Source organism: Sander vitreus, chromosome 18, assembly GCF_031162955.1.
Source record: "Sander vitreus isolate 19-12246 chromosome 18, sanVit1, whole genome shotgun sequence".
Classification (NCBI taxonomy): Eukaryota; Metazoa; Chordata; class Actinopteri; order Perciformes; family Percidae; genus Sander; species Sander vitreus.
Window position 1 is genome coordinate 22,968,323 of NC_135872.1, and position 23,747 is coordinate 22,992,069.

Genomic DNA, 23,747 nt, shown 5'->3' on the forward strand with positions numbered 1-23,747 from the left:
GTTCTCTTTCTGTATATCGTTACATACGTGTGCGTGGCTCTTTCTCTTTCCTCTATCTCTCAGCTTTCATTCCTCTCTCTCCTCTCTCTCTCTCTCTCTCTCTCTCTCTCTCTCTCTCTCTCTCATCTATTGCCTCTGTCTTCCCATCCTCGTCATCAATGCTTTTGTAACTATGTATATTTAAACAACCCAGGCCCTGTATTACCTCAAAGCTGTTTCCTCCTCCCCCCCACCCGTATATGTGATTATATAACTGCGTCCCCATGGACCTTGAGGACACTGCAATCTAATCTAATTTTATCTGTTGGTGATGATGGAGGGGTGTGCATTAATGCGACATATATAACACAGAAAAGCATGTCTATTTTCTTTTTTCTCACATGATTCTTGATATATGGACATCAACAACTAAAATATGAGCTGAACACTGTTCAGCGCCAGTCAGCCACCCTGAAGCAATTCATGCAGTCGCTTCATCAAGGCAAAGACAACACATGGAGGATTGGGGAACAATTCTTAACCGTTTTTATAATGATATGGATATCCTTTTATTGGTGAACTGCAGATTCCTGTTTGAAAGCAGTCTGAGTGGCTAACATCAAAGCAGTAAACACACATGGCTGCCATTTTGATGTCTTTCTGTGCTAAGAACATGAAAGCTCCCTCCAAGTTTTTCTGTCCTCCCAGCTTAATAGACAACCAAACCCCTGCAATGCTAAATTTGCCAAACAGCGCCGTGCGCTGGTTTCAACATGGAACTGCATCTGGCTGCAGAACTACTTTCTTGCAGGCAGCTTGATGTTTCGCAGTAGTGAAATCAAATACAACAGGATTCTCCAAGTTCAATTTAAGACTTTTTAAGACCTTTTTATAATCCCACCTAGGATGAAATGTATTGCCAACTTTATGGCCATATCGTGGAAAATCTGTATGGATTTTAAGCCAGAGAAAGGAAGTATTTACTAAGTGACGTTACCTGAATTTGTCTCATTTACAGCTTTTATGCTATGAAACTAAAAAGTACAAAATACAGTAAATTTAAATGTTACCCACACAAACTTGTCTTTTGGAATGATTACAGTATGAAATGCCTGTTTCAAATGGACAACTGAGTGTTGTTTTACAATTAACTTGAACAACTGTCAACCTTTCCTTTAACATGTTAGGGTTATGAGATTATAGACGGCAAAATGGCTCTCAGTTTGAACAAGCTGAAAGCAGAGTAAGTACATTAGCCACAAATTCTTTATTTATGTACAAAAAAAAGTTGTATTCAGTGCATGTTTCAGTGTATTGACAAAACATAACATGTTAGATTTTTGTTTTGTTTGACAGTTGCCAAGATATACAAACAGTTCCTGCTGAGCATTATGAATATACAGTACTGGATGGTGTTCACCTAACAAAACTTTATTTTTAAGTGAGAAGTTAGTTAATTTGCTTGGCATGACATTTGATTATTAATAAAAGCAGTTTGCTTACCTTTGGTAAGTTAACGTGATGAAATGATACATGTACTGTCCTAACGATCTCTGACTATGTATTGACATTGTTCTGATATTAAATGACAAGATTAAAAATGAGAGGTTTAACAACAGGATGTCCAACTTTGTTGATTACAGTAGTTGTAATGAAAAAAGGTGAATCCAAAGTAACTGTGATGTCTGTAACTGTTGCATGTGCCCAGCCGGCTCAGCTAACAGAATGGGGCGACGTCTGCGAGCTAGTTCAGGCAGCCAACTCGAGCTGCACGGCTGTACACACACGTGACATGCCTCACTATGCGTATCAGGGGGAAGATACTTTATCTTCACTCCCCAATATCTCATGTAAAGCCAAACTGCAGGGAATGATGAGGTCGGACTCTGGCCGCCAAACACAATGTTCTGCTGTTATAATAAACATTTCAAAAGTGAGTTGTCTGACTGAACTATGGTTGCGTCCGAAATCGCATACTCTGCACTACATACTCAATATGTATACTATAGTTCAACATACTTTTGAGTAAGTACCTTTTCGGACACACTAAAGCTGAAATTTCACTTCCTGAGAGCCTCATTGCTGTAACCGTGGTAACCCCTGCTGGCCGCTCTAGCGGCATCGCCAGATAATGCTTAAATTACTGAAAAAGGTAAACAACTAGACCAACAGTCGTTTAAATAAGTAGAAATGTAAATTAGAGCGTTATTGGCATTTTAGAGCTCCTTGGTTGCTGTCCGTTTGTCTGTTTAAGTCATTACTACTGCACTGCATTGTGGGATACTTTTGCAGGCGTAGTGTCCAGTATTGCATACTGTAATATTTTACCGGATATACAGTAGTATGCAATTCGCGTACTATTGGTTTTATACTAAGGTTTCGGTTTCGGTTTCTGTTTCAGCCTACTAAATAGCATGTTTGTATGGAATTTGGGATGAAGCCTATCGGTGCGTTCCATTTACCTCGGTACTCAACTGTTGACTAAAATTAGATTTTTCATTGTGGGGTTAGCTCTAGCCAGATTAGCCATTGTTAGCAATACCAGTTGATACCAACACATTACGCTGTTTTTTGTGTGCATACAAACAGCGTAACAACATCCGTCCACAGATAGAAGTTGGACAGGACTGTGTGTACGACTGATTTAGTGAGACACAAATAAGACAGATAAGTGCTAATGACTGTATGTTATTACAGCTCTCACTACTGTTGATGCAGGGGACAGCCATGTTGGATTTTGAGCTTAGGGTACTGCGAGTTTGCCCGACTTACCAACTCGGAAATCCGAGTTCAAGGGGGCGTGTTTCCGACTTTGACGTCGGAAATTCCGTCCTCCGAGTACAAATGGAACGCAATATATGATTCCAAAATGTCTGAGTGTCTCTTAGTGCCTACTGTAACTGTGTCCTTTCGGTCTAGTTTGTGGTTTTCGCCAGCTCCTGTGTTTTCCTCTGGATGTTCTGGCTGAAAGGCATCATGAAGTCGTCAAAGTCCACCTCGAGGGATAGGAGCTCTTTGCGTCTCTCTATCTTTGACATCAGCTGGCTGGTGGTGGGCTGCTTCCCCCAAACCTGAGACACACAGACCACTCATGAAAACATACAGATAGAAACTTCAAAAATGAGAACAATTGAGTGCAATTACTCAGTAAGTTGGATACAGTACAGAACTGATGTGCACTGGTGTGAACACTGGAGAAGTGTGCTAGAGGGACCATACGGTAACTCCACTGCTTTTCTTATGTAGAGGCAGGTAGAGTGCTCAAACCGAGTGTAATATGTACATGAATTTGCCCTGTCAAATGTTAATCATGATAACAGCTGTTGGATGCCTAATTGCAAAACTTTTGTGTTTTCGTGGAATGGTGTTGCATGGTGTTGGCGAGGCAGGGCAATTTGCATATTTCGACATAACACAGGAAACGGTCGTAACTTTACTTTACACAGTCCAATCTGCCCCAGATGTCACATGCTTGATAAGAGCTGAGGCCTGAAGACATCTACACGCGGCCATATTGAGTCATAGTCATAGCGCCACCTGCTGCTGAGAACAGGAAGTCAGCCAATGTAAATGTGACAAAGATGAACCAAAACCCATAAATGTCCAGTAGTATGCATACAAAAACAAAATAAAGGCCGGAAAAAAACTAAATCAGTGCATAAATAGATGCATAAATACAAGTAGAATCAAATTGGGTCCAGATATTGCAATTGTCATTATTTTTAGACACAGCATCAATGAATGTTTCCACATTGAGTACAACTTGGCGATGAACTTATTTTTAAAACTGAAAAACAAACAACAACAGTTAAAAACAATGTATTTCACAGGCGGTTTATGGGCTATTTTTCAATGGCATGTTCAGACAGGAAGTACTACTTTATGTTCAGCGAGCAGATGCTACATTATATTGAGGCAACCTTCAGTGAATGGGGATGAGCCTCACCGTTTTTGGCACAACGGAGATATCCACCACGTTGGTTTCCCCCGTAGTGATCCTGGTGTTTTGCAGGATGACACTCTTTGAATCCTTCTGAGGAGGAGTCTTCCCTGCTGTTATAGTCGATGTCTCTGTGAGCGCTGCACCTTCTGCAGCAACACTCTGTAAGGGAGAAGACGAGTTTCAGATTAGTACTCAGTGGCGTTGGTACAAATCAAAGGTCTTCCAGTGTCAGATCTAGATCAGACAGAGAGAGAGAGAGAGAGAGAGAGAGGTTACAGAACAGGGCTCGGAAAGTTTTAGCTGCATCAAGAAAGACAGCCAAACAGTAGGGCTGGGCAATAAATCAATATTATAAGATATATAGTGTCTTAAATTTTGGATATCGTAATATCGTGATGTAAGAATGTTTGTGTCTTCTTCCTGGTTTTAAAGGCTGCATTGCAGTAAAGTGATGTAACTTCTTCTGAACTTCCCAGACTTACCAGCTGTTTTATTATTTGCCTTTACCTAGTTAGTTATCCACATTATTGGTGATTATTTTCCCAAACGCTCATTGTGTTAAAAGTCCTATGACATGCTGCTTTTCGGATGCTTTTATATAGGCCTTAGTGGTCCCATAATACTTTATCTGAAGTCTCTTTTATATAGGCCTTAGTGGTCCCATAATACTGTATCTGAAGTCTCTTTTATATAGGCCTTAGTGGTCCCCTAATACTGTATCTGAAGTCTCTTTTATATAGGCCTTAGTGGTCCCATAATACTGTATCTGAAGTCTCTTTTATATAGGCCTTAGTGGTCTCATAATACTGTATCTGAAGTCTCTTTTATATAGGCCTTAGTGGTCCCCTAATACTGTATCTGAAGTCTCTTTTATATAGGCCTTAGTGGTCCCCTAATACTGTATCTGAAGTCTCTTTTATATAGGCCTTAGTGGTCCCCTAATACTGTATCTGAAGTCTCTTTTATATAGGCCTTAGTGGTCCCCTAATACTGTATCTGAAGTCTCTTTTATATAGGCCTTAGTGGTCCCCTAATACTGTATCTGAAGTCTCTTTTATATAGACCTTAGTGGTCCCCTAATACTGTATCTGAAGTCTCTTTTATATAGGCCTTAGTGGTCCCCTAATACTGTATCTGAAGTCTCTTTTATATAGGCCTTAGTGGTCCCCTAATACTGTATCTGAAGTCTCTTTCCCAAAATTCAGCCTTGGTTCAGAATTACAGCCACTAGAGCCAGTCCCACAATGAGCTTTCCTTAGGACGTGCCATTTCTGTGTCTGTAGCTTTAAATGCTACTGAGGAGGAGAGAGGGGGGGCAAGGTGGAGGGTGGGGGTGTGGCCTTGACCAACTGTCATGCTTCGCTCGTTTGCAAGCCATGATGTCTCTCTCTTTCTCATGGGGGCCAAATTCTCTGGGTGGGCAAAGCAGAGAAAGGGGAGATAACCTTTCCCCTTATGACGTCATAAAGGGAAGATTCCAGATCGGTCCATCTGAGCTTTCATTTTCTCAAAGGCAGAGCAGGATACCCAGGGCTCGGTTTACACCTATCGCCATTTCTAGCCACTGGGGGACCATAGGTAGGCTGGGGGAACTCACATTAATGTTAAAAAACCTCATGAAGTGAAATTTTCATGCCATGGGAGCTTTAATGTTTTGTGAAAGCACCAACAGCCAACCCTACAATATCGCCGCAATATCGACATTGATGCATTTGGTCAAACATATTGTGATATTTGATGTTCTCCCTAGTGCCCAGCTCTACAAAAGAAAGACATTTTACACACATGTATCACAAAATGTAAGTTTGCAGACAGTTTGAGAAAGAATCAGAACAATAAGTTTCCTGATTTTTCAATAAATCGTGGTAGAGGTAAAGGATAGGGAGGGGGATGGGAGGTCTCAACAGAAATAGCACTTGTAACACAGAGAACATGAAATCTCTTTACAGCAATGTTAATTATTTAAGACCATGCAAAACACCAACCAAATAGTACTTGTGATTACAAAATACAATTGAGAGACAACAGTTGAATGAAAAAAAGCTTAGGGGATAGTGATAAAGATAAATATTGAACAGCTGGGCAAAACAACAAGCTATTTCAGACACCTGTGTGCATAAGTGCTAATTGTCTGTAGAAATAGTAAAAAACATTAATGTGGTTAGGAACCTGCTCCTTCCCTCTTTAAAAATAAGTAACTCCAACACACACACACACACACACACACACACACACACACACACACACACACACACACACACACACACACACACACAAATCTTCAGTTGTGGCAATAGTTATGACTTTTCTTGCCTGTAGATCCAGATGTTTATCTGCATTTTTATCCTGCTGCTGTGACTCTCCTGCCTGTAGGTGCAGGAATTTCCTGCGGCACCGGAGCAATCCCGGAAGCGGAACGTTGGAAAGGATATAGACTAGAGTGGAGGAAACCTCTGCGGATAATTCGGCGGCCTGTAAAAACCTCTTGATCGCTGAACACTAAAGAAATCCCAACCGGTAGAAGCTGACTGCAATGGCAGCATTGCTCCGTCTATTGTTATTGTTTCGATCGAAAGACCCCTAGCTACAGAAAATTACATATTGTACGTTAATCAAATATGATGGAGGTCAGTCCAAGAAATGCAGGTTTAATTCTAGAGTTAATACAACAATCTCTATCACCACCTCTGGTCCATCTCTTATTATAGTGCTCATATTATGCTCATTTTCATAATTATATTTAGAGGTTGTACCAGAATAGGTTTACATGGTTTAATTTTCAAAAAACACCATATTTTTGTTGTACTGCACATTGCTGCAGCTCCTTTTTTTACCCTGTGTGTTGAGCTCTCTGTTTTAGCTACAGAGTAAGACATCTCACTTCTGTTCCATCTTTGTTGGGAGTCGCACATGCTCAGTAGCTAGGTAAGGACTACTAGCCAGTCAGAAGCAGAGTATGAGGGCGTGCCACGCTAGCAGCTAGGCGAGCATTATAACGTGTTCCAAAGTGACCACGTTTGTCTCTGAAGTAAAGGCTGGACTACAACAGAGCTGTTTGGAGCAGTTTGTGAACAGTGTTTTCTGTTGGAGATGGTAAGTCCCTTTGGGGGGGACTTTGGACTTTTTCACTTTGTAAACCTATAACACAAAAGGATATATAACACAATAAAGGAAAGGGGAAAAGCCAAAAAGCATAATATGAGCACTTTTAACAGTCCGACTCACATTTTGGGACATAAGCTTCCCTTCTGTCCCAAACATGGTATTGGTTTACATTCTTTGGGTCAAGATGTATTATATGAATATGGGTGTAGTCAATATCAGCTGATTCACAAAGCCACTACTTTTGGACTTTTATACAGTGAACTTTAAAAGCCCTTTGGGTGCCCTTATTATGACTCCAAATCAATTACGCAGCAAAGTAGAAATAAACACATACAAAAAGTTAAAACATGGTTAAAAGATACTGGTTCAGTCAAACCACTTGGTTTAACGATACTAAGACAGTGTCTAACTTTTTCAGTGACCCACTGTGAAACGTTTATATGACAGCTAGTTAAAAACACAAGAATTACGGCCAAATTTCACATTTGTGTCCGCCTCATTTACAGGATCCTATTTTTACCAACTCAGAACATTTCAAACTTGCATATGATCGTAGGTGTGATAAGTATTAGGGCTACACGGTATGAGGAAAATATCTAATTGTGATTATTTTACTGATATTGCAATTGCGATATGATATGGGCGGGAATGATCATTTTTGTATCATTATTCTCATTTTCATTAAAAAACTGTTTCAAATTAAAATGATTATAGTGTGATTTTTGCGAGGATTTGTCCGAAACAAAGATTTTTGTCTTTAGTCTGTAGGATACGATCTGTATCTGAAGTCTCTTTTATATAGGCCTTAGTGGTCCCCTAATACTGTATCTGAAGTCTCTTTTATATAGACCTTAGTGGTCCCCTAATACTGTATCTGAAGTCTCTTTTATATAGGCCTTAGTGGTCCCCTAATACTGTATCTGAAGTCTCTTTCCCAAAATTCAGCCTTGGTTCAGAATTACAGCCACTAGAGCCAGTCCCACAATGAGCTTTCCTTAGGACGTGCCATTTCTGTGTCTGTAGCTTTAAATGCTACTGAGGAGGAGAGAGGGGGGCAAGGTGGAGGGTGGGGGTGTGGCCGGGACGTCTATGTTTCGATTTGAATCCCATTTCCTGCATTTCTCCATACATTTAGGGACCAAGATGAAACAAAATCCAGATAATAATTAAGTGATCATAATGATAAATTCTTCCAGAAAGAATAGTACTAAACTATGTTTAAGAAAAGGGTGCCTTACTTCTTTTTATTTTGGTTTAAAATAGGGGCCGAATACCGAGACTTATAAATAAAATATCAAACAAATTTGAAAGTAGAGGGGACACAAACGAGATTTTGAAAAGTGTCCCCCCCTGTCCCCAGTGAAAATTACACCCTAGGGTTTGACACATATTTTGCCTTGAACAAATATTGCTCACTCCCCCCCACGATTTGAATATTGCACTTAATTTACTAAATTGCGATTAATTGTGCAGCCCTAATAAGTATCTTAGGTTCAAAGCCATAAGTGAGTATTACATTGCACTGGGAAGCATGTACTTTGACTTGAGGGTGCATGCATCATTTACAGTGATTGGCTTGCTCATAAGTCACAGTGAATGGAAGTGGTCAGCAAATGTACATATGCTCAGTGGATAGACCGCTCCATATTGGACCTGTGTGTAATTTATTCTGTGACTTACTTTCTTGACCCCCTTGAATTGCTGCTTTCACCTATATTGAACTTGCAGATGAATTTGTGCTGCAGCACCACCTGCTACTTCCTAGTCCTTATGACAAAATCAATACATTTAGTCAGATTATAGGAAATGCAAAATGAAGCGCCATTATGTTCTAGTTGTAACATAACACATCTGGTCTAATTTGCTTACAAGTTGCTGCCTGACAGTGATCAGATCTCTCCACAGGATTACGTTTCTCATGCCTCATGCTGAAGCCAGACGCTGGAGGACACACAAGAAAACCAGGGTGGGAGATTACCGCCAGTCAAATGTTGGTTTGTGCTCCTTAGTATCGAGTATCGAAAAATGCATCGTCATTCAATACCAAGCTACGAGGAGAGGGATGGAGACTGCCGCTCTGGCGAACACACACAGCTATTTAGAGCTGCATTCAGAGTTCAAGACTGCTCCCCTACTACCCAACATCTCAGACCTGAACGATGGAGCCATCATACGGCTTGACCTCACCATTGTCAACAACACCAATCCCCCTCTATATCCACACCATCTGGCCACAAAAAGGACTGAGGTGTAGAAGGCAGAAGTTTTGTGGCTTCTGCCATAGCACTGCTGAACAAACTATCTCGCTGACTTTGACAGAGAGGGAAGCAAAACAGCAGCTGATTTTTCTGGAAGCCAATCTGAGTTCAACGAATGATCCCCCCTGAGTTTCCGTTGACCCGGAAAAAAATGGTGAGGGCCGAAAATTCTAATTGTCTCTGGTCAGAATTACCGCTGGAAATAATTCCCTCTGCACAATATGAATTGGGTTAAAATAGGCTACAGTGATTTTCATATCTTTTATTTTTTTCATTTAGAAATGACTGTAGACTGTAGCGTATGCGATAAAGGAAAAACTACATGTTGTGTTCTCGCTCTGATTGAATGTAGAAGACTAGCGTAGATTTACAACAAACGGCAACAAGCAAGCGGGAAAGTCAAAGCCCAAGCCCTGGCGAAACAGGGAGATATTGTGAATTATACTTATACTTCATAACACCAAGCAGCGGCCGGTCTAACGTATATGAAGCCAAGAAATTGCCAGCGAGGACGAGTCGGCACCAGCTACAGCCCCTCTCATTAACGTTAATGTCACAGACGCACATCGAGATGCCATATATGATGACAGCTCTCCCAGAGTGGGTCAAACTGGCCAATGTAGCATGGGTAAAACCCGTCTCCAGTGTGCCAGCAGAGAGAGGCTTCTCCCTGCAGATCCATATCAAAACAGCTCAGCAGAGTCGCCTTGGGGAAGGCGGAGGCTTAGGCGCATCGCGAGTTGCAGAAAGACACTTGTTTACAATTATTTTGGTTCAAGTCGGCACTTGATCATTTTATGAGTCAGTTTGTTTGTACTGTAGTTTATGTTGTGTTATTTCTTCAGCCTAGCAAATGGAAAATAAGCCTATTTTAAAGGTGCACTATGAGTTCCTGCATGGTTTCAGCACAATTTCATTTTTGTCTCAAATTTTGTAGTCAAATCTCTCCTTGATCCGCTAGCTGCCTGCCCCGTGAATACACCGTGAAAAAGCCCGGTCTCAGGAGACAACACAGGGGCCGTAAACGTCAAACAAACACTAGGGGCACAGGCTGTGCACCAAAATACAACAAACCGCCTTCCAGCCAATCACCGACAAGATGGTTGTTGTTGTTGTTTTGTTTTTAATTTACTTGGAACGTCAACAGAAGTGACGTCATGTAGGAACTCATAGTGCACCTTTAATTCAGATCGGCACAGTTATGTGCATTTATTTAATTCTTTTGCCCTCTCTGCCTGTAGCAGCCTAGACTGTAAACCCAGCCCGTCTGCCGGCCATTTGATTTCTCCCTGAGATTGAGCTTAGTCTGGTGATAGCCAGACTAGTAGCAGCATACATTTCAATACAAATAGTATGAATCTACATCCCTTGATGATATTATTGTTTATAACCTGCCTATCAATTGTTTTTAAGTGCAATAAACACGGAAAAAAATTTGACCAGAACTTTTTCCATTTGACCGGTAAAATGAAACCTAACAGGTCACATGACCGGCACCAATTTTTTCTAGCGGAAACTGTGGATCCCCCTCTTCACCAATAGAGAGCAGATAGATCAGATTGCTGTCTAAAAGTACCTAGTGGTCATACTCTGTTGTAAAATCTATGTTGGGCTTGTATCAGACCAAACCTGATGTGCAGGAAATGACATTTTCTAGTGTATGACTTCTGAGAAAACCTTATTTCCATAGAGATTGTCATGATTCTATTTTTTATTTTTATTTGTTTATAAATGAGCCTGAATGGGTTTTGTGCACAGTGAACAGTGAATAAAGAACAGAGTAAAATTTTCATTTCACATAAACACAAAACAGGAAAAAGTTTCAAGTTTGTAGCAGGCTGGTAAAAAGATTTTAATGGAGTTACTTAGATACCTTAGCCGGTTTAGGCTTTGGAGCTTTGCCCCCCTTTCCCTTCGCTGCGTCCTTTGGTTTAGGCAGAGAATCCATCTTGTCTTTGACCAAGTCAATTATCCTGGAGTCTGCAAAAGCTCTGGCGATGTCGAGGCAGTTTTGTTCTGAAGGAAAAAATATAAAATATGGTCAATCAAATAACAGCGACAACTCACAGTGTTACCATCAAAGAGGGGTCGAAAACTAATTTCACAGTGTGCACTTTAAACCAAATCTAATGGCACTACTGGTTAACACTGATATATTTCAGATATGCAGTCAAACCTTTTTTGTTTTCGGCGTTGACACTGGCACCCGCCTTGATGAGGAAGTCCACACAGGAGGGTCGAGAGCTCTCGATGGCCCTCATGAGGGGCGTGCCTCCACTGAGGGCCCGGGCATCTATTTTGGCCCCGGCCTCCACCAGAAGTTCAATGATCTCCACTTGGCCAGCGTGAGCCGCGTGGTGGAGGGGCGTCCAGAAGAACTGGTCACACACATTTACATCCGCCCTGTCAGAAACAGTAATATCACGGTGCGTTTAAAGACTAACCAGGGCATTGGCCTTGTAGCACACAAGGCCAATCAGATCTGTGTTCTTCTTCCAGTCAAGTTAAAATTCTCAAAGTATGATTAAAAACAAAGTTTATTTGCATTTACAGTATGTCTATTGTTTGTCGTTAGGTTTGATTTTTTTTATCATCATTTACATTACATTACATTAATAATATTAAATATCCAGGTATCCCTTAAAGCCCAGTTCAGACCAAAGATTTGCGACTGTGTGTGAGTGTAAACTTGCAGCTCCCTGCACCGTTTACTGTCTTCTGTGTACTTCTGTGTACTTTCAGGCTTTTTTGAAGCTGGATATAGCATTTGTTGCGTTTAAATATGAATGTGGATAACGTTAGTGATAGTGAGATGCTTGCTACAGTTGCATTTCTAGTGATGAATCAGCGAAAACGTTTTATTTCTCTGATTCACGGCACGGCAGGCCGCTCCCTCTCCTCAGTCACTCTCTAGCTCGCTCCACCACATGCCGTGCTTGCGGGCAATCATTGAGCCTCTGTCTAAAACTAGTTCACACTTTGTGACATAGAATAAAATTGATTCTGGATCATTTTGCTTTTTGAGTAGGAGTGTTGTCAAACATCATTGGACTCGCCAGTGCGTCTTTCCTGAGAGGGTTAAAAGGTCTATAAACCAAAAAAAAAAAAAAAATGTTCTCACCCTCGAGTGAGGAGATACTGAGCCACCTCGTAGTTGCCGCTGGAGCAGGCCACCATCAGCGGCGTCTTGTAGAACTCGTCCTGAACATCCACAGGAACCCCGTGGGTGAGAGCGAGCTCCAGAGACTCCAGGTCTCCACTTTTCACACAGTAGTTGATGCTGACGTAGACCTTATCTGGCTTTTCTATGTACCACCCTGAGTCATTCATTATGGGATGCTCTCGCGGGTGACTGGGGTCGAATCTACGGACGTCGGAGCAGTTGTAGTACGTCTCGATCATGTATTTGGGTGGGCCTCCGTCTGGCCGCCGGGCCATACGCTCCGGCGGCAGGGTACAAATGGGCAAGGTGAGGACAAATTTACCCTTCTTTTTACCTCCTTTTCCACCCTTTTCTCCCTTTTTCTTTTTAGGCATATACGCGGAGAGGAGAAATGGTTTCTTGATGTACTTGACACCTTTGAGGAAATCATTAACGTTGATGCATCCCTTTTTGTCCTTGTCATGGGCTGCGATGACTGCATGGAGCTGGTCTAGTTCAACCGGAGCTTTCAATTCTTCCAGCGCTGAAATAAACATCTGGGTGGTGACCGTTTCTGATTGGTTCCCCAAGGCTTGCCGTAGGGTAGCCTCGTGCTCGTACGACCAGTCGTGGAGGGTCAGGGCCCAGAGATCTGACGTGGGGCAGTCGCCGCCGTCGGGCTTGTTGCCCTTTCCCTGCTGCCGCTCGGCCTTCTTAAGCTCCTTGACAGCCGCTTTGTGACCGGCGTCCTTGGCAATCTGACGTGGCAGCAAGCCTTCCTGGTTCTTCAGTTTGGGGTTACAACCTGAACACAGAGCAAAGTCTTAGCAACAACAACAAAAATAAACACATGGTATCTTATTTCATTTGGGACTGTGTTTGCAGCTGCATCTTCTACGACTTTCTTTCTTTTTTTTGGTCAAATACTTAACCAAGGAAAAAAACGTTTTTCCTGGCTCCACATGTATCACAACAAAGATATACGCTTACGACATACACATGCAAATACAGAGAGACAGTCTTAACCCTGTGACGGCATTAGGAGTAGTTACTAGAGATGGTCCGATACCATTTTTTGCTTCCCGACACCGATTCCGATACCTGAACTTGCTTATTACCGAGTACCAATCCGATACCAGTGTGTCATATATTTTATTATGTTTTAATAGCTGTACACTACTATCCCTGTATGGATGTGATATGATTTCAATCCTTGTTTTCAGCCTGGCTCAAGTTAAACTCTTTGTGAAACATGAACAAGCACAAACAATGAACGCCGCAGAACTTTCTTTAATTATCCAGTGGGAGAGTCAGTCGTAACGGAAAAAGAACATAACTAAACTACTTTAAAGTAGATTTTCTTCGGGTACTTTCCGATACCATTTTATGGCGTTTTTTTCATTACACGGTACCTGCTCGACTCGCCTCGACTCTACTCGCCTTTTTTGGCTTTCCGTTATGAAAAAGAGTCCCTGGTACCTGCCAACAGGTACTTTATTTAGTATCACTTCCGTCGAGGTGTCGAGAGAACCAGTGTTTGGTTGATTTCTCAGTGTGATGCTTCTTTGCGTTGTCCAGACTGCTCGACCAGCAGCTACACGTCCCACACAACAGGGACAGGAAAGGACACATTTACATACAGGACACAGCTGGTACACTGTGATCATCCATGGACAGGTTGAGGAGCTCCAGGTTTAAACTCTCTTCTTTGGTACCTAACGGTGTTTTTCCATGACATGGTACCTGCTCGACTCCCACCGACTCTACTCGCCTTTTTTGGTTTTTCATTCTGATAAAAAGTCCCTGGTACCTGCTAACAGGTACTTTATTTAGTATCACTTCTGTCGAGGTTCCCAGCGAGCTGAGGCGATACCAAAAGGTGACGTGAAAACCTGCAGACTCCTGATTGGTCGGAGAGAATCGTCACTAATCACTGCGTCATCGTTGCTAGACTTCATCATCCTGAACAAACCCGCCATTTTTAAATAGTTTAGTCAGCGGTGGGTTTTTTTGCTGCCTCCAGCTTCTTTTGAAACAAAATGTGTCTTCTGGCTGTGGCAACAGCCACATGCACAGAATCAAAAACAACACACCTTCGACGTCCTGTGTGTGTGCCGCGTTAGGTCACGGCAGTTTCCTGTGGCGTCGCTATGACGACCAGCCACGCTCACCTCACGCATGAGGCGGTATCAAATCTGCAATGGAAAAAGCAGGACGGGGCACCGCGGCCAAGTCGAGTCGAGTCGAGTCGAGTAGAGCAGAGCTGGTACTAGCAGTGGGTAAGCGCCATTAGACATACTTTTCCGATACTGGTATCGGTATCGGAACATCTCTAGTAGTTACGACAGAGCTATCTTTGCTTTATATTTGAAAGAGAAAAAAAGCTCAAATTCAATGCGCTGACATCGGGATGCCTATTATTGTAATAATCTCTCACAGCACCTCTCTGTGCCAGGAACTTGCAGCAGTTAGCATTCCCCAGGGCAGCAGCGTAGTGGAGGGCTGTGCAGTCCTCTAGGTTAGCCACGCCCATGTCTGCTGCGTATGCAGACAGCACCTGAATCAACTGGAAGGCACAAAACACCACAGAGCAACACATCAGAATCCTAAATCTAAAACCCCATTCTTACTGACAGTAAGTACTGTAATTTCAGTTAGGGCCTGAGGAAAACTTAGGAAAAAAACTGGTAATGTAGGCAGAAAACAACAGCTCATTCACTTTTATATTACATATTACTTATTTAAAAAATAGTAAAAAAGTGAATGAGTGAGTAGATACCACACCTCAAAAAAGCCCCCCATGGCTGCATAGTGTACAGCTGTGAGGCGCTTTCGGTCTAGGGCGTTGGGGTTTCCCCCTCTCTTTAGAATGGCTCTGACAAGCTGCAGGGAGCCTGCCTTGGCTGCCTCCATTAACGCTGTGACGCCTGTTTTCTGATGAGAGAGAGGAAGGGGAGTCAGTGTTAGACGACGTTCAGACCAGGAAACAGCGATCCGGCGATTTTCTGCAGGGTTGTGCAGCGGTGGGAGTGTCACTGGAACCCATTTGAGTGACGCCCTGTTGGGTTCTTTAACCCCCCCCTCCACCCCCAATATAGCAGACTTTCACAATTACTGTTTTGCGTCAGATCGTTTATAGATCTCGACATTTCCAACCGTACTTGAAGGCAGCTTCATTTCACGCGAAAGAGAAAAAGAGACGGAGCGACTGTGCTTTGTTGTTGCAGGAAACTCGGCTGTTACACAAACTTCCGGGCAGTTCGGTGCTTATGTTTTATTTTTCCCCCCTCATAGTGTTTTCAAACTTTCTTGTGGCAGCGATAGAGGCAGTGATGTTTCCTGTTTACTGTACGGGAGTCTCACACCGCCAGAAAACGGACTGACAAGTCTGATTGCTGGTTACATTACTAGCCATCGGAGCGTGACGTGGGGTAGCGTTTCTCCAAAAGTTGAATCGGTCTTAACTTTTCGCCACCGCGGGTTTGAAAGATGAATGGAAAGACCTGCGTCACACGCAGCCAGCGTGAATGCAAACTTAGGGTTAAACAAACAGCGTGAAGAATATCTCAGCTGCAAATACGATAGAGTACTCAAAAGATAAGCTCAGTTCCCAAATACTCCATATGCCACTGACTCAGTTCCCATAATGCGTCAGTTCCCGATCCAGTTTCTCACCTGATTTGTTGCATTGGGGTCTGCCCCTTCCCCCAGCATGATGAGACACATGGGGGTGCACTCCTGGGCTTTTTCACACATCAACTGGAAGACATGTGTCCCCTGCGCTGACACGTTGTTGACGTCTACTTGGCACTTGAGTGCAACCTGCAGGCAGCGGGTGTGGCGCTTGGTGGGGTAGATACAGTAGAATAGCACACCTAAAGTGAGAGGAGGAAAGGCATACAAAAGGTAATAAAAATAAAAAGTGAAGGATTTAAGGGATTAAGGGAAAGGGATTAAAGCTATAGTGTGTAACTTTTTGATGAAGTACTCATATTATGCTCATTTTCAGGTTCATAATTGTATTTAGAGGTTGTACCAGAATAGTTAAATAATTTTCAGAAAACACCATATTTTTGTTGTACTGCACATTGCTGCAGCTCCTCTTTTCACCCTGTGTGTTGAGCTCTCTGTTTTAGCTACAGAGTGAGGCATCTCACTACTGTACCATCTTTGTTGGGAGTTGCACATGCGCAGTAAGGACTACTAGCCAGTCAGAAGCAGAGTATGAGGGCGTGCCACGCTAGCAGCTAGGCGAGCATTATAACGTGTGTTACAAAGTGACCACGTTTGTCTCTGAAGTAAAGGCTGGACTACAACAGAGCTGTTTGGAGCAGTTTGTGAACAGTGTTTTCTGTTGGAGATGGTAAGTCCCTTTGGGGGGGACTTTGGGCTTTTTCACTTTGTAAACCTATAACATGCACAAAAAGATATATAACAATGATATGAGCACTTTAATGAACGTCCGTTACATTCAAGCTGTTGTCAAATGAGCTGTTATAAGCTAATTAAGACTATCAGCTCCACACAACTCTCTCTGCATTTCTCAGTATGACTATGTTCAGAAGATTGTGTCGTCCGGTGACTTTCCGCGCGCAGAAAGTCGAGTGAAGATAATGACCTCTTCTGAAGAGTCCATCATGTTTTATTAATCCTCAGTGTCCTCCTTGGCTACTAGCAGGGGGGGGGGATCACGGAAGGCTTGTATCATGTGGACGCTCCGACAGTTTTGTTGTCATTACTTTGAATTCCTCATGGGGACGGCAGAAACTACGCACTACAGCTTTGAAGTTGCATCTCAAGGAAAATATCAAAATATCAACATTGTCAAAATTGTTTTGGATCTGCGTGTCGTAGCTGAATAATCATATACAGTAACTGTCCAATAAAAGGAAAAAAAGCCACAAAAATACCCACCCGGGTAGAGCTGGGCGATATGGAAAAAAATATATAAAATGTCACAATATTTTTGACCAACTACATCAATGCCGATATTGCGGCGATATTGTAGTTTTACTATTGGTGCTTTCACAAAACATTAACACAATGAGAGTTTTGATAAATAATCACCAGTAATGTGGATACAATGACTAAGTGGGTAAAGGCAAATAATAAAACAGCTGGGAAGTCTGGGAAGTTCAGAAAATGACATCACACTTGTGTCATATTACGATATCCAGAATTTAAGGCAATATCTAGCCTCATAAATTGATGTCGATATGGTATCGATATTAGGGCTGCACGATATGAGGAAAATATGCGATATGTGATAACGTTGAATATCACGATAATGATATAACGATAAATAAACATTGCACTCAGTTCTGCTGCGTTCAGTATTCTGCTAAAATACAACAAGCTGCTTGTCAAATTTAAAACAAATGAAATCATTTCCAACATTCTTTTAAGGAACAAATGGAACATTGAATTGAATATAGAAGGCACCACTAAAATAGAAGGTAAGTTACATTTTAAAGTGCAGTTTCCTACTGATATTTTCTTTCAACCAACAAAGAAAATCTCGGAGTGTCTTTCCTAATATGTCGCAGCCTTTTCGCGATGGGTTTATTGCGCCAGTTGATATCGCGATGACTGTAGAAAAACGATATATATTGTGCAGCCCTAATCGATATACCGCCCAGCCCTACACCCAAGCCCTTTATAACTGAGGATAACACAGGCAAATGTGTGACTTTTGACACTCAGCCTCCTAACTAGGAGAAAAGACCGGGCTGTGGCTTGAGACTGGGCCGAAGCAGTCCTTGGGGAGTGCAGGATGATATCAGGTTACTCGGCATGTTTCACAGGAGAGGATCACCATTAGAGGTTGATCTGTAATTAGATGTACCCACACGGTCTGGCTCACACATGCACATAGTATACGCACACACTACGCACAATCGTGCACGCACACACACACACACACACACACACACACACACACACACACACACACACACACACACACACACACACAAGCACGTACGCAAATACCTTTCTTTCTAACTCAAGCACACTCTCTCTCTCTCTCTCTCTCTCTCTCTCTCTCTCTCTCTCTCTCTCTCTCTCTCTCTCCCACTCTTGTTCATTCACTCACAAAAGAGTGCCATTTGCGGTAATTGATGGCCAGGACACACTGTAATTGGGATCATTATCTCGAATGGTTTTCAAAAGGTCCTGAAGAAGAGCGTTGGGCTCCGTGACTGGAGTCGTCTGGGATACCGCCTCCTCATCAATATCTAAACACCATGCATTTTCATGAGTTGTAAGACAAGGCAAGGCATTCACACAGCGAACCTGCAGGTCTAAACTTGACATGGAAAACAAAAAAAACACCTCTTACGTATTTGAGAAATCGACACTTCAAGATCAGTGGAAGAGAAGTTGTTCCGTCGCCTCCCATGATTAAAGCCATATACTGTACCTTGTTGACATAATGGGTACATTTGGCGCGTCATATAAGAGCTTTATTTATAGATTAACAATGTTTTTTTTCTTGCTTGAGAATCAAAAATATAAATTAGCATAAAGGCCAGTTGTCTAGTGATATTTGGAACATGAATTATACCTTTCAGGTAAATCATAGGGACCAAGGGGGGTAAGCCAGCCTCCACAAAGCATACCTCCTATGGCGCCATTTTGATGCTATCAAGCGATCACCCGCCGTTAGCATTCCATTGACTCCCATTCATTTTGGCGTCACTTTGACAGCGAATAACCTTACATCTGAAGCGTTTAAAGACTTTATTTGTCCATTGTTTATTTCTAAAGAAACACGACAATGTATAAAAGGCTCCATTACCTTGTATCTCACATTATGGCTCCGTAGTAGGCGTTTTTGTAAAAATAGGTTTGTGTCATAACCACGCAGGCAGTTTTGACTTACAATAGCTGTTTACGTTTAATTACTAATGTTAACTAGCATTTTAGTTAGCAATAATTAGCCTGTGTCCATGTTATCTCCTTACATATACCTACGCTCTCCGTCTCTGCAAGATTGGGAATGATTGAGATTTCTCTTGGCACAGCTACCAGAAGACTTACAACTTTCAGACAGGCTGCTCACGTCACATCTACGTCTTCAAGCTCAGTTTGAGGCTGTGCAGTAACGTTCAGTGCTCACCGGAAAAGTGCTTCTAATATCCTTCACTGGTCTCCGTGGAAAACAACGGCGTCACATTGTCCATTTATTTCACTGTCCAAATATGGTAGGGAAATGGCTTGGGAACCGGAGCGTTGCCGGTTCAAGTCCCTGTGCGGACCACGTACAGAGTGTGGACTGGTAGCTGGAGTGGTACCTCCTGGGCACCGCTGAGGTGCCCTTGAGCAACTGCTCGGGGTGCCATTAATGGGCAGCCCACTCACTCTGACATCTCTCCTTAAGTGCATGTATAGGTCGTGTTTGTGCATGTGTGTGTATTTCGGGCCTGTGAGTAATGTGTCAAGTAACTAAAAAGTTGAGGATGAAAAAATGTAATTTCCCCTCGCGGGATCAATAAAGTATCACTTAATCTTAATTTATTGATATGGTATTTCAATATCAATCCAGCTAACGACAATGTTCTACGTTGACTACGTTCTAGTGGCTCATGCTAAAGGGGGTCCTCCACCAGAAAAATGTTTTCGATTTGAATCCCATTTCCTGCATTTCTACATATATTTAGGGACTATGATGATACAAAATCCAGGAAATAATGAAGTTGATCATCATGATGAATTCTGCCAGAAAGAATAGTACTAAACTATGTAGAAGACTGTTCTTTACTGTTTAATATAGGTTAACCCTAACCCTAACTCTAACTTGAGGGAATCATTTTATAGAGTCTAACATTTGATTTGAAAGTGGGGGGGGACACAAACAGGATTGTGAAAAGTGGGGGGGGGACATGTCCCCCCTGTCCCCAGTGGAATATACACCCTAGTGTCTTTGTATTAGTGTATTGTTGTCCTTTGTCTATTTGTATGTTGTTAATATGTGTTTTTTTTTTTTTATCTTGCACTCCCGACTGCAGATCAAGTTCACCATTTGGGGTAATAAAGTGACTGAACTGAACTGAACCTGCTGCTGCTCACCTTTGCCCTCGCTGTCTTTAAGCCTGAGGTTAGCATTGCTCTGGACCAGCAGTGCCACTATGGCATCATTGCCCAGCTCGGCGGCTAACATGAGCGGGGTGCGGCCGTTCTTGTCCTGGACGTTGGGATGTGCTCCCTGGGAGAGAAGAAAGCTGACCAAGTCTGTAAGGAGTCAGGAGGAGCAGAGAAACAGTCAGGACAAAGAAGTGACCATAGAAATAAAACGCAATTTTTTTTTATGGAAGTGACTTTGAAACCATACTTTGTTTTGGTTTGCAGTACATTCTATGAACTGCTTGATTTCTCTTACAAATAATTTCAACTGTAGCCTTGTGTATCTTGCATGAAGATTACAAATGAATCTGTGAATTGACGGCAATCCAAGAAATAATACATTTAAAATAGGGATTTTGGAAGCAAATTGCATTATAGTAAACTTGATATTCACAGTATTGAAGTTATGTATACATACTGTCTAAAGCCATAGCTTTTTAAATGTGTCTAAAACCATTGATGTCAAATGTGTCTAAAGTCTATGCTTTCAAAAGTTGGTAGTGTTCAAATGCCACTACCAAATAGGACTTTTTTATGACAATATGATATATTGATATGATATAATATGCAGGGTTTCCCCCAGCAATAGTTTCTGTGATAACAGGATCATGGACGGAATCGCGATATTAAGAATTTCAAAAAGACAGACTCCATAGGGGCCAACACTGATGAGGTGCTAAAAGCTAACTGGGGATTTGAAAATCGACTAGGGGTGGGGGGAAAAAATCGATACAGCATAGCATCGCAATATTTTCCGTGGCAATACCGTATCGATTCACAGACGCCAAGTATCGATCTATTATTATATATGTGTTGGCCAGCTTGTCTGCTTGACAATCCCATTTTGCAGCAATACAATTGAAGTGAGATGAACACACAGAGAATTTTCTTCCTTTTAGATAAAACAGACGTTGACAAACTTTCCTTTTGGGGACATCATTTGAAATTGGGAAAAATGTAAAGTTGGAAAAAAGGTAATAAACTGCAATATATCGCAGAATGTTGCAATGTGTTTAAAAACCGTGATGATATCGTATCGTGAGGCCTCTCCTGATTCCCACCCCTAAGTATGACTACGTCTAAGTTTCCAACTGAGCCGCCCCACTGTAACTGTAGTTTAAAAAAAAAATCTTTCAAATACATTCCCAGTGGCTTAGGCCTCGTGGGGGGCAACTTAGGCAAAACACTGGGGCATGGGCAATTTTAGACCATTTTTAGGGGAGCTCAAGCCCTACATTTCATCTCAGCCCCCCTAAAACTTAAAAAACAAATTAAATCAATGTTGGTGCTTCAATTGAGAGTTTGTGAACTTATCTGTTAGTGACAGAGGACAAACAAGTACAGGTTCAAAGGGCTTGAAACAGGTTTAATATCCTGTGTATCTGTCGTCAATGCTATGCACCTGTAACCCAGTCAAGGAAAGGGTTAACAGAAACATAGTGTTGGCCAATCGGAGGTGGTTGTGCCAGACTCCCGCCTTTGGCTGAGTCTCTATCTAATCTGTCAGAGGGGGAGCAGGAGCGCGGTTGTGAAGTGTAACGTTGGTAGTCCCCAGAGAAGAAGTTGGTCATTTCATGGCGCAGATTAGAAACCAAATTGAAACTTAAGCAACAAAAATTGCTGAATGTTAGAACATTGTGTCAAATCGGTTGTTATTGTGACTTATAAAGTATCAGGTTTAGTTCCATCATAGTGTTAATAGTGTCAAAAAACGTTAGCTGACGTTGTTGTTCAGTAGCTAGCTCAGAAATTATTGGTTAATGAAATTACTGATTTAGCAGGGGGCGGGGGGCCTTTTGCAAGGCCGTGTATCTTCTCATTAGGGGCTGAGCCCCCCTAAAGGTTTGATCCTAGAAACGCCCCTGCACTGGGGGAACACTGATATGACCATTGAAAAGGATTCAACTGCAACAGCAGGCCAGTGGAGCACCATTTTCTCCTAAATAAAATATAGGCTACATAATCTATCTGACTGAGCAAAGAAGAGGACCATCACCCTGATTGTTGGCTGACACTGCCACGTGAAGCACCCCTGTGCCATCTTGTGGCTCAGTGAGATTGATGAGGTTTTCCAGCCCCAGTTTGACCATCTTCTCTATCTGCACTTTATCCTCTTCGTGGACGTACTGCAGCAGGCGGTAGATCTGGAGCACCTGCAGGCGGCCCCTTGCCACTCTGCCACTCATTATGGGCTTAGATGAGCTGCTTCAAAAGAAAGAAAAAAAGAGCTATGACTTCCTGACAAATATGCAGGCGTACATGCTAATGACCAGGGTGGAAGCAATTGTGTGGCTTTTTTTTGTGTCATTTTAATGAGGTAGGTTTTTAACATGTGTTGTTAGTTATGTCACTTAACAACAGTCAGTGCAGCAAACCTGCCTGCTTTGTTTGAACACTGTATTTTTAAACTCCAATTGATTGCATTCTGTAACGTTACGTGACAGTCTACTTACGTATTGCCCATTAGCCTAGCTAACGTTACTTTTTCACTGCTAACGTTACTCGCCCTTTGACCCGTTTTGACCCTTACCTCATTGTTACACCTTTATTAAAAAACAAGAAAAAACCCCCCACCCGAATACGCCTCACAAATGCTGTAAATAAAACACGTGGCGGCTTAAACAATACATTAACGTTAAAAGTAATTAAAGACTTTGTGTAAATTATAGTTATCGTTAGCTTGGCACCCTGCGTTTCCTTGTTTGGCTCACGCGTTTCTTACCGTGGCTGGAAAAAACTTTAAAAGTCCTTGCACTTTGTTGTTCTCATACGCAGCACGTCTGGACAGCGACGACACTCACACTTTTGCCAAGTTTGTCCAACAAGTCCTTACTTTGTTTTAAAGCACAACCTTTCACTTTGTGTGAGCCGGAGAAAAGAAACAAACTCAGCTCCATGGCAACGGCACGCGTGAAAATGCCGGGAGGGAAGGACATTTGTGTTTTGGTGGTGTCTGATGCTGCTTTCAAGTGCTGGTGATGAGCTCGGTTATACGATGTTTGTGGCTCCAAATTCGACTGCAGCAAGGGAATATGTGCATTACTGTAAAAGCATATCATTTGTAAAGAAATAAAATTAAAACATTTTTTTTTCTTCTTTTTTCTGACAGCACTTGAATCATTATTCTTCATCCTATATTTAGACCTGATTTAGGCCCCTTTTCCACAAAGTGATTGTAGTCTTCCTGTCCCTGGGG

General features: G+C 42.2%; 1 protein-coding gene across 1 annotated transcript; it reads right to left on the reverse strand.

Annotated features, from left to right (window-relative positions):
- Positions 1–1,227: 1,227 nt before the first annotated feature.
- Positions 1,228–23,583, reverse strand: ankef1a (ankyrin repeat and EF-hand domain containing 1a). Its single transcript, XM_078275322.1, is given in 12 exon segments — positions 1,228–2,951; positions 2,954–3,050; positions 3,926–4,081; positions 11,159–11,301; positions 11,462–11,688; positions 12,407–13,232; positions 14,870–14,993; positions 15,212–15,361; positions 16,103–16,302; positions 20,498–20,659; positions 22,548–22,753; positions 23,274–23,583. Coding segments are annotated over 11 exon segments (2,457 nt in total). The 5' UTR covers positions 22,738–22,753; positions 23,274–23,583; the 3' UTR covers positions 1,228–2,769.
- Positions 23,584–23,747: the final 164 nt, after the last annotated feature.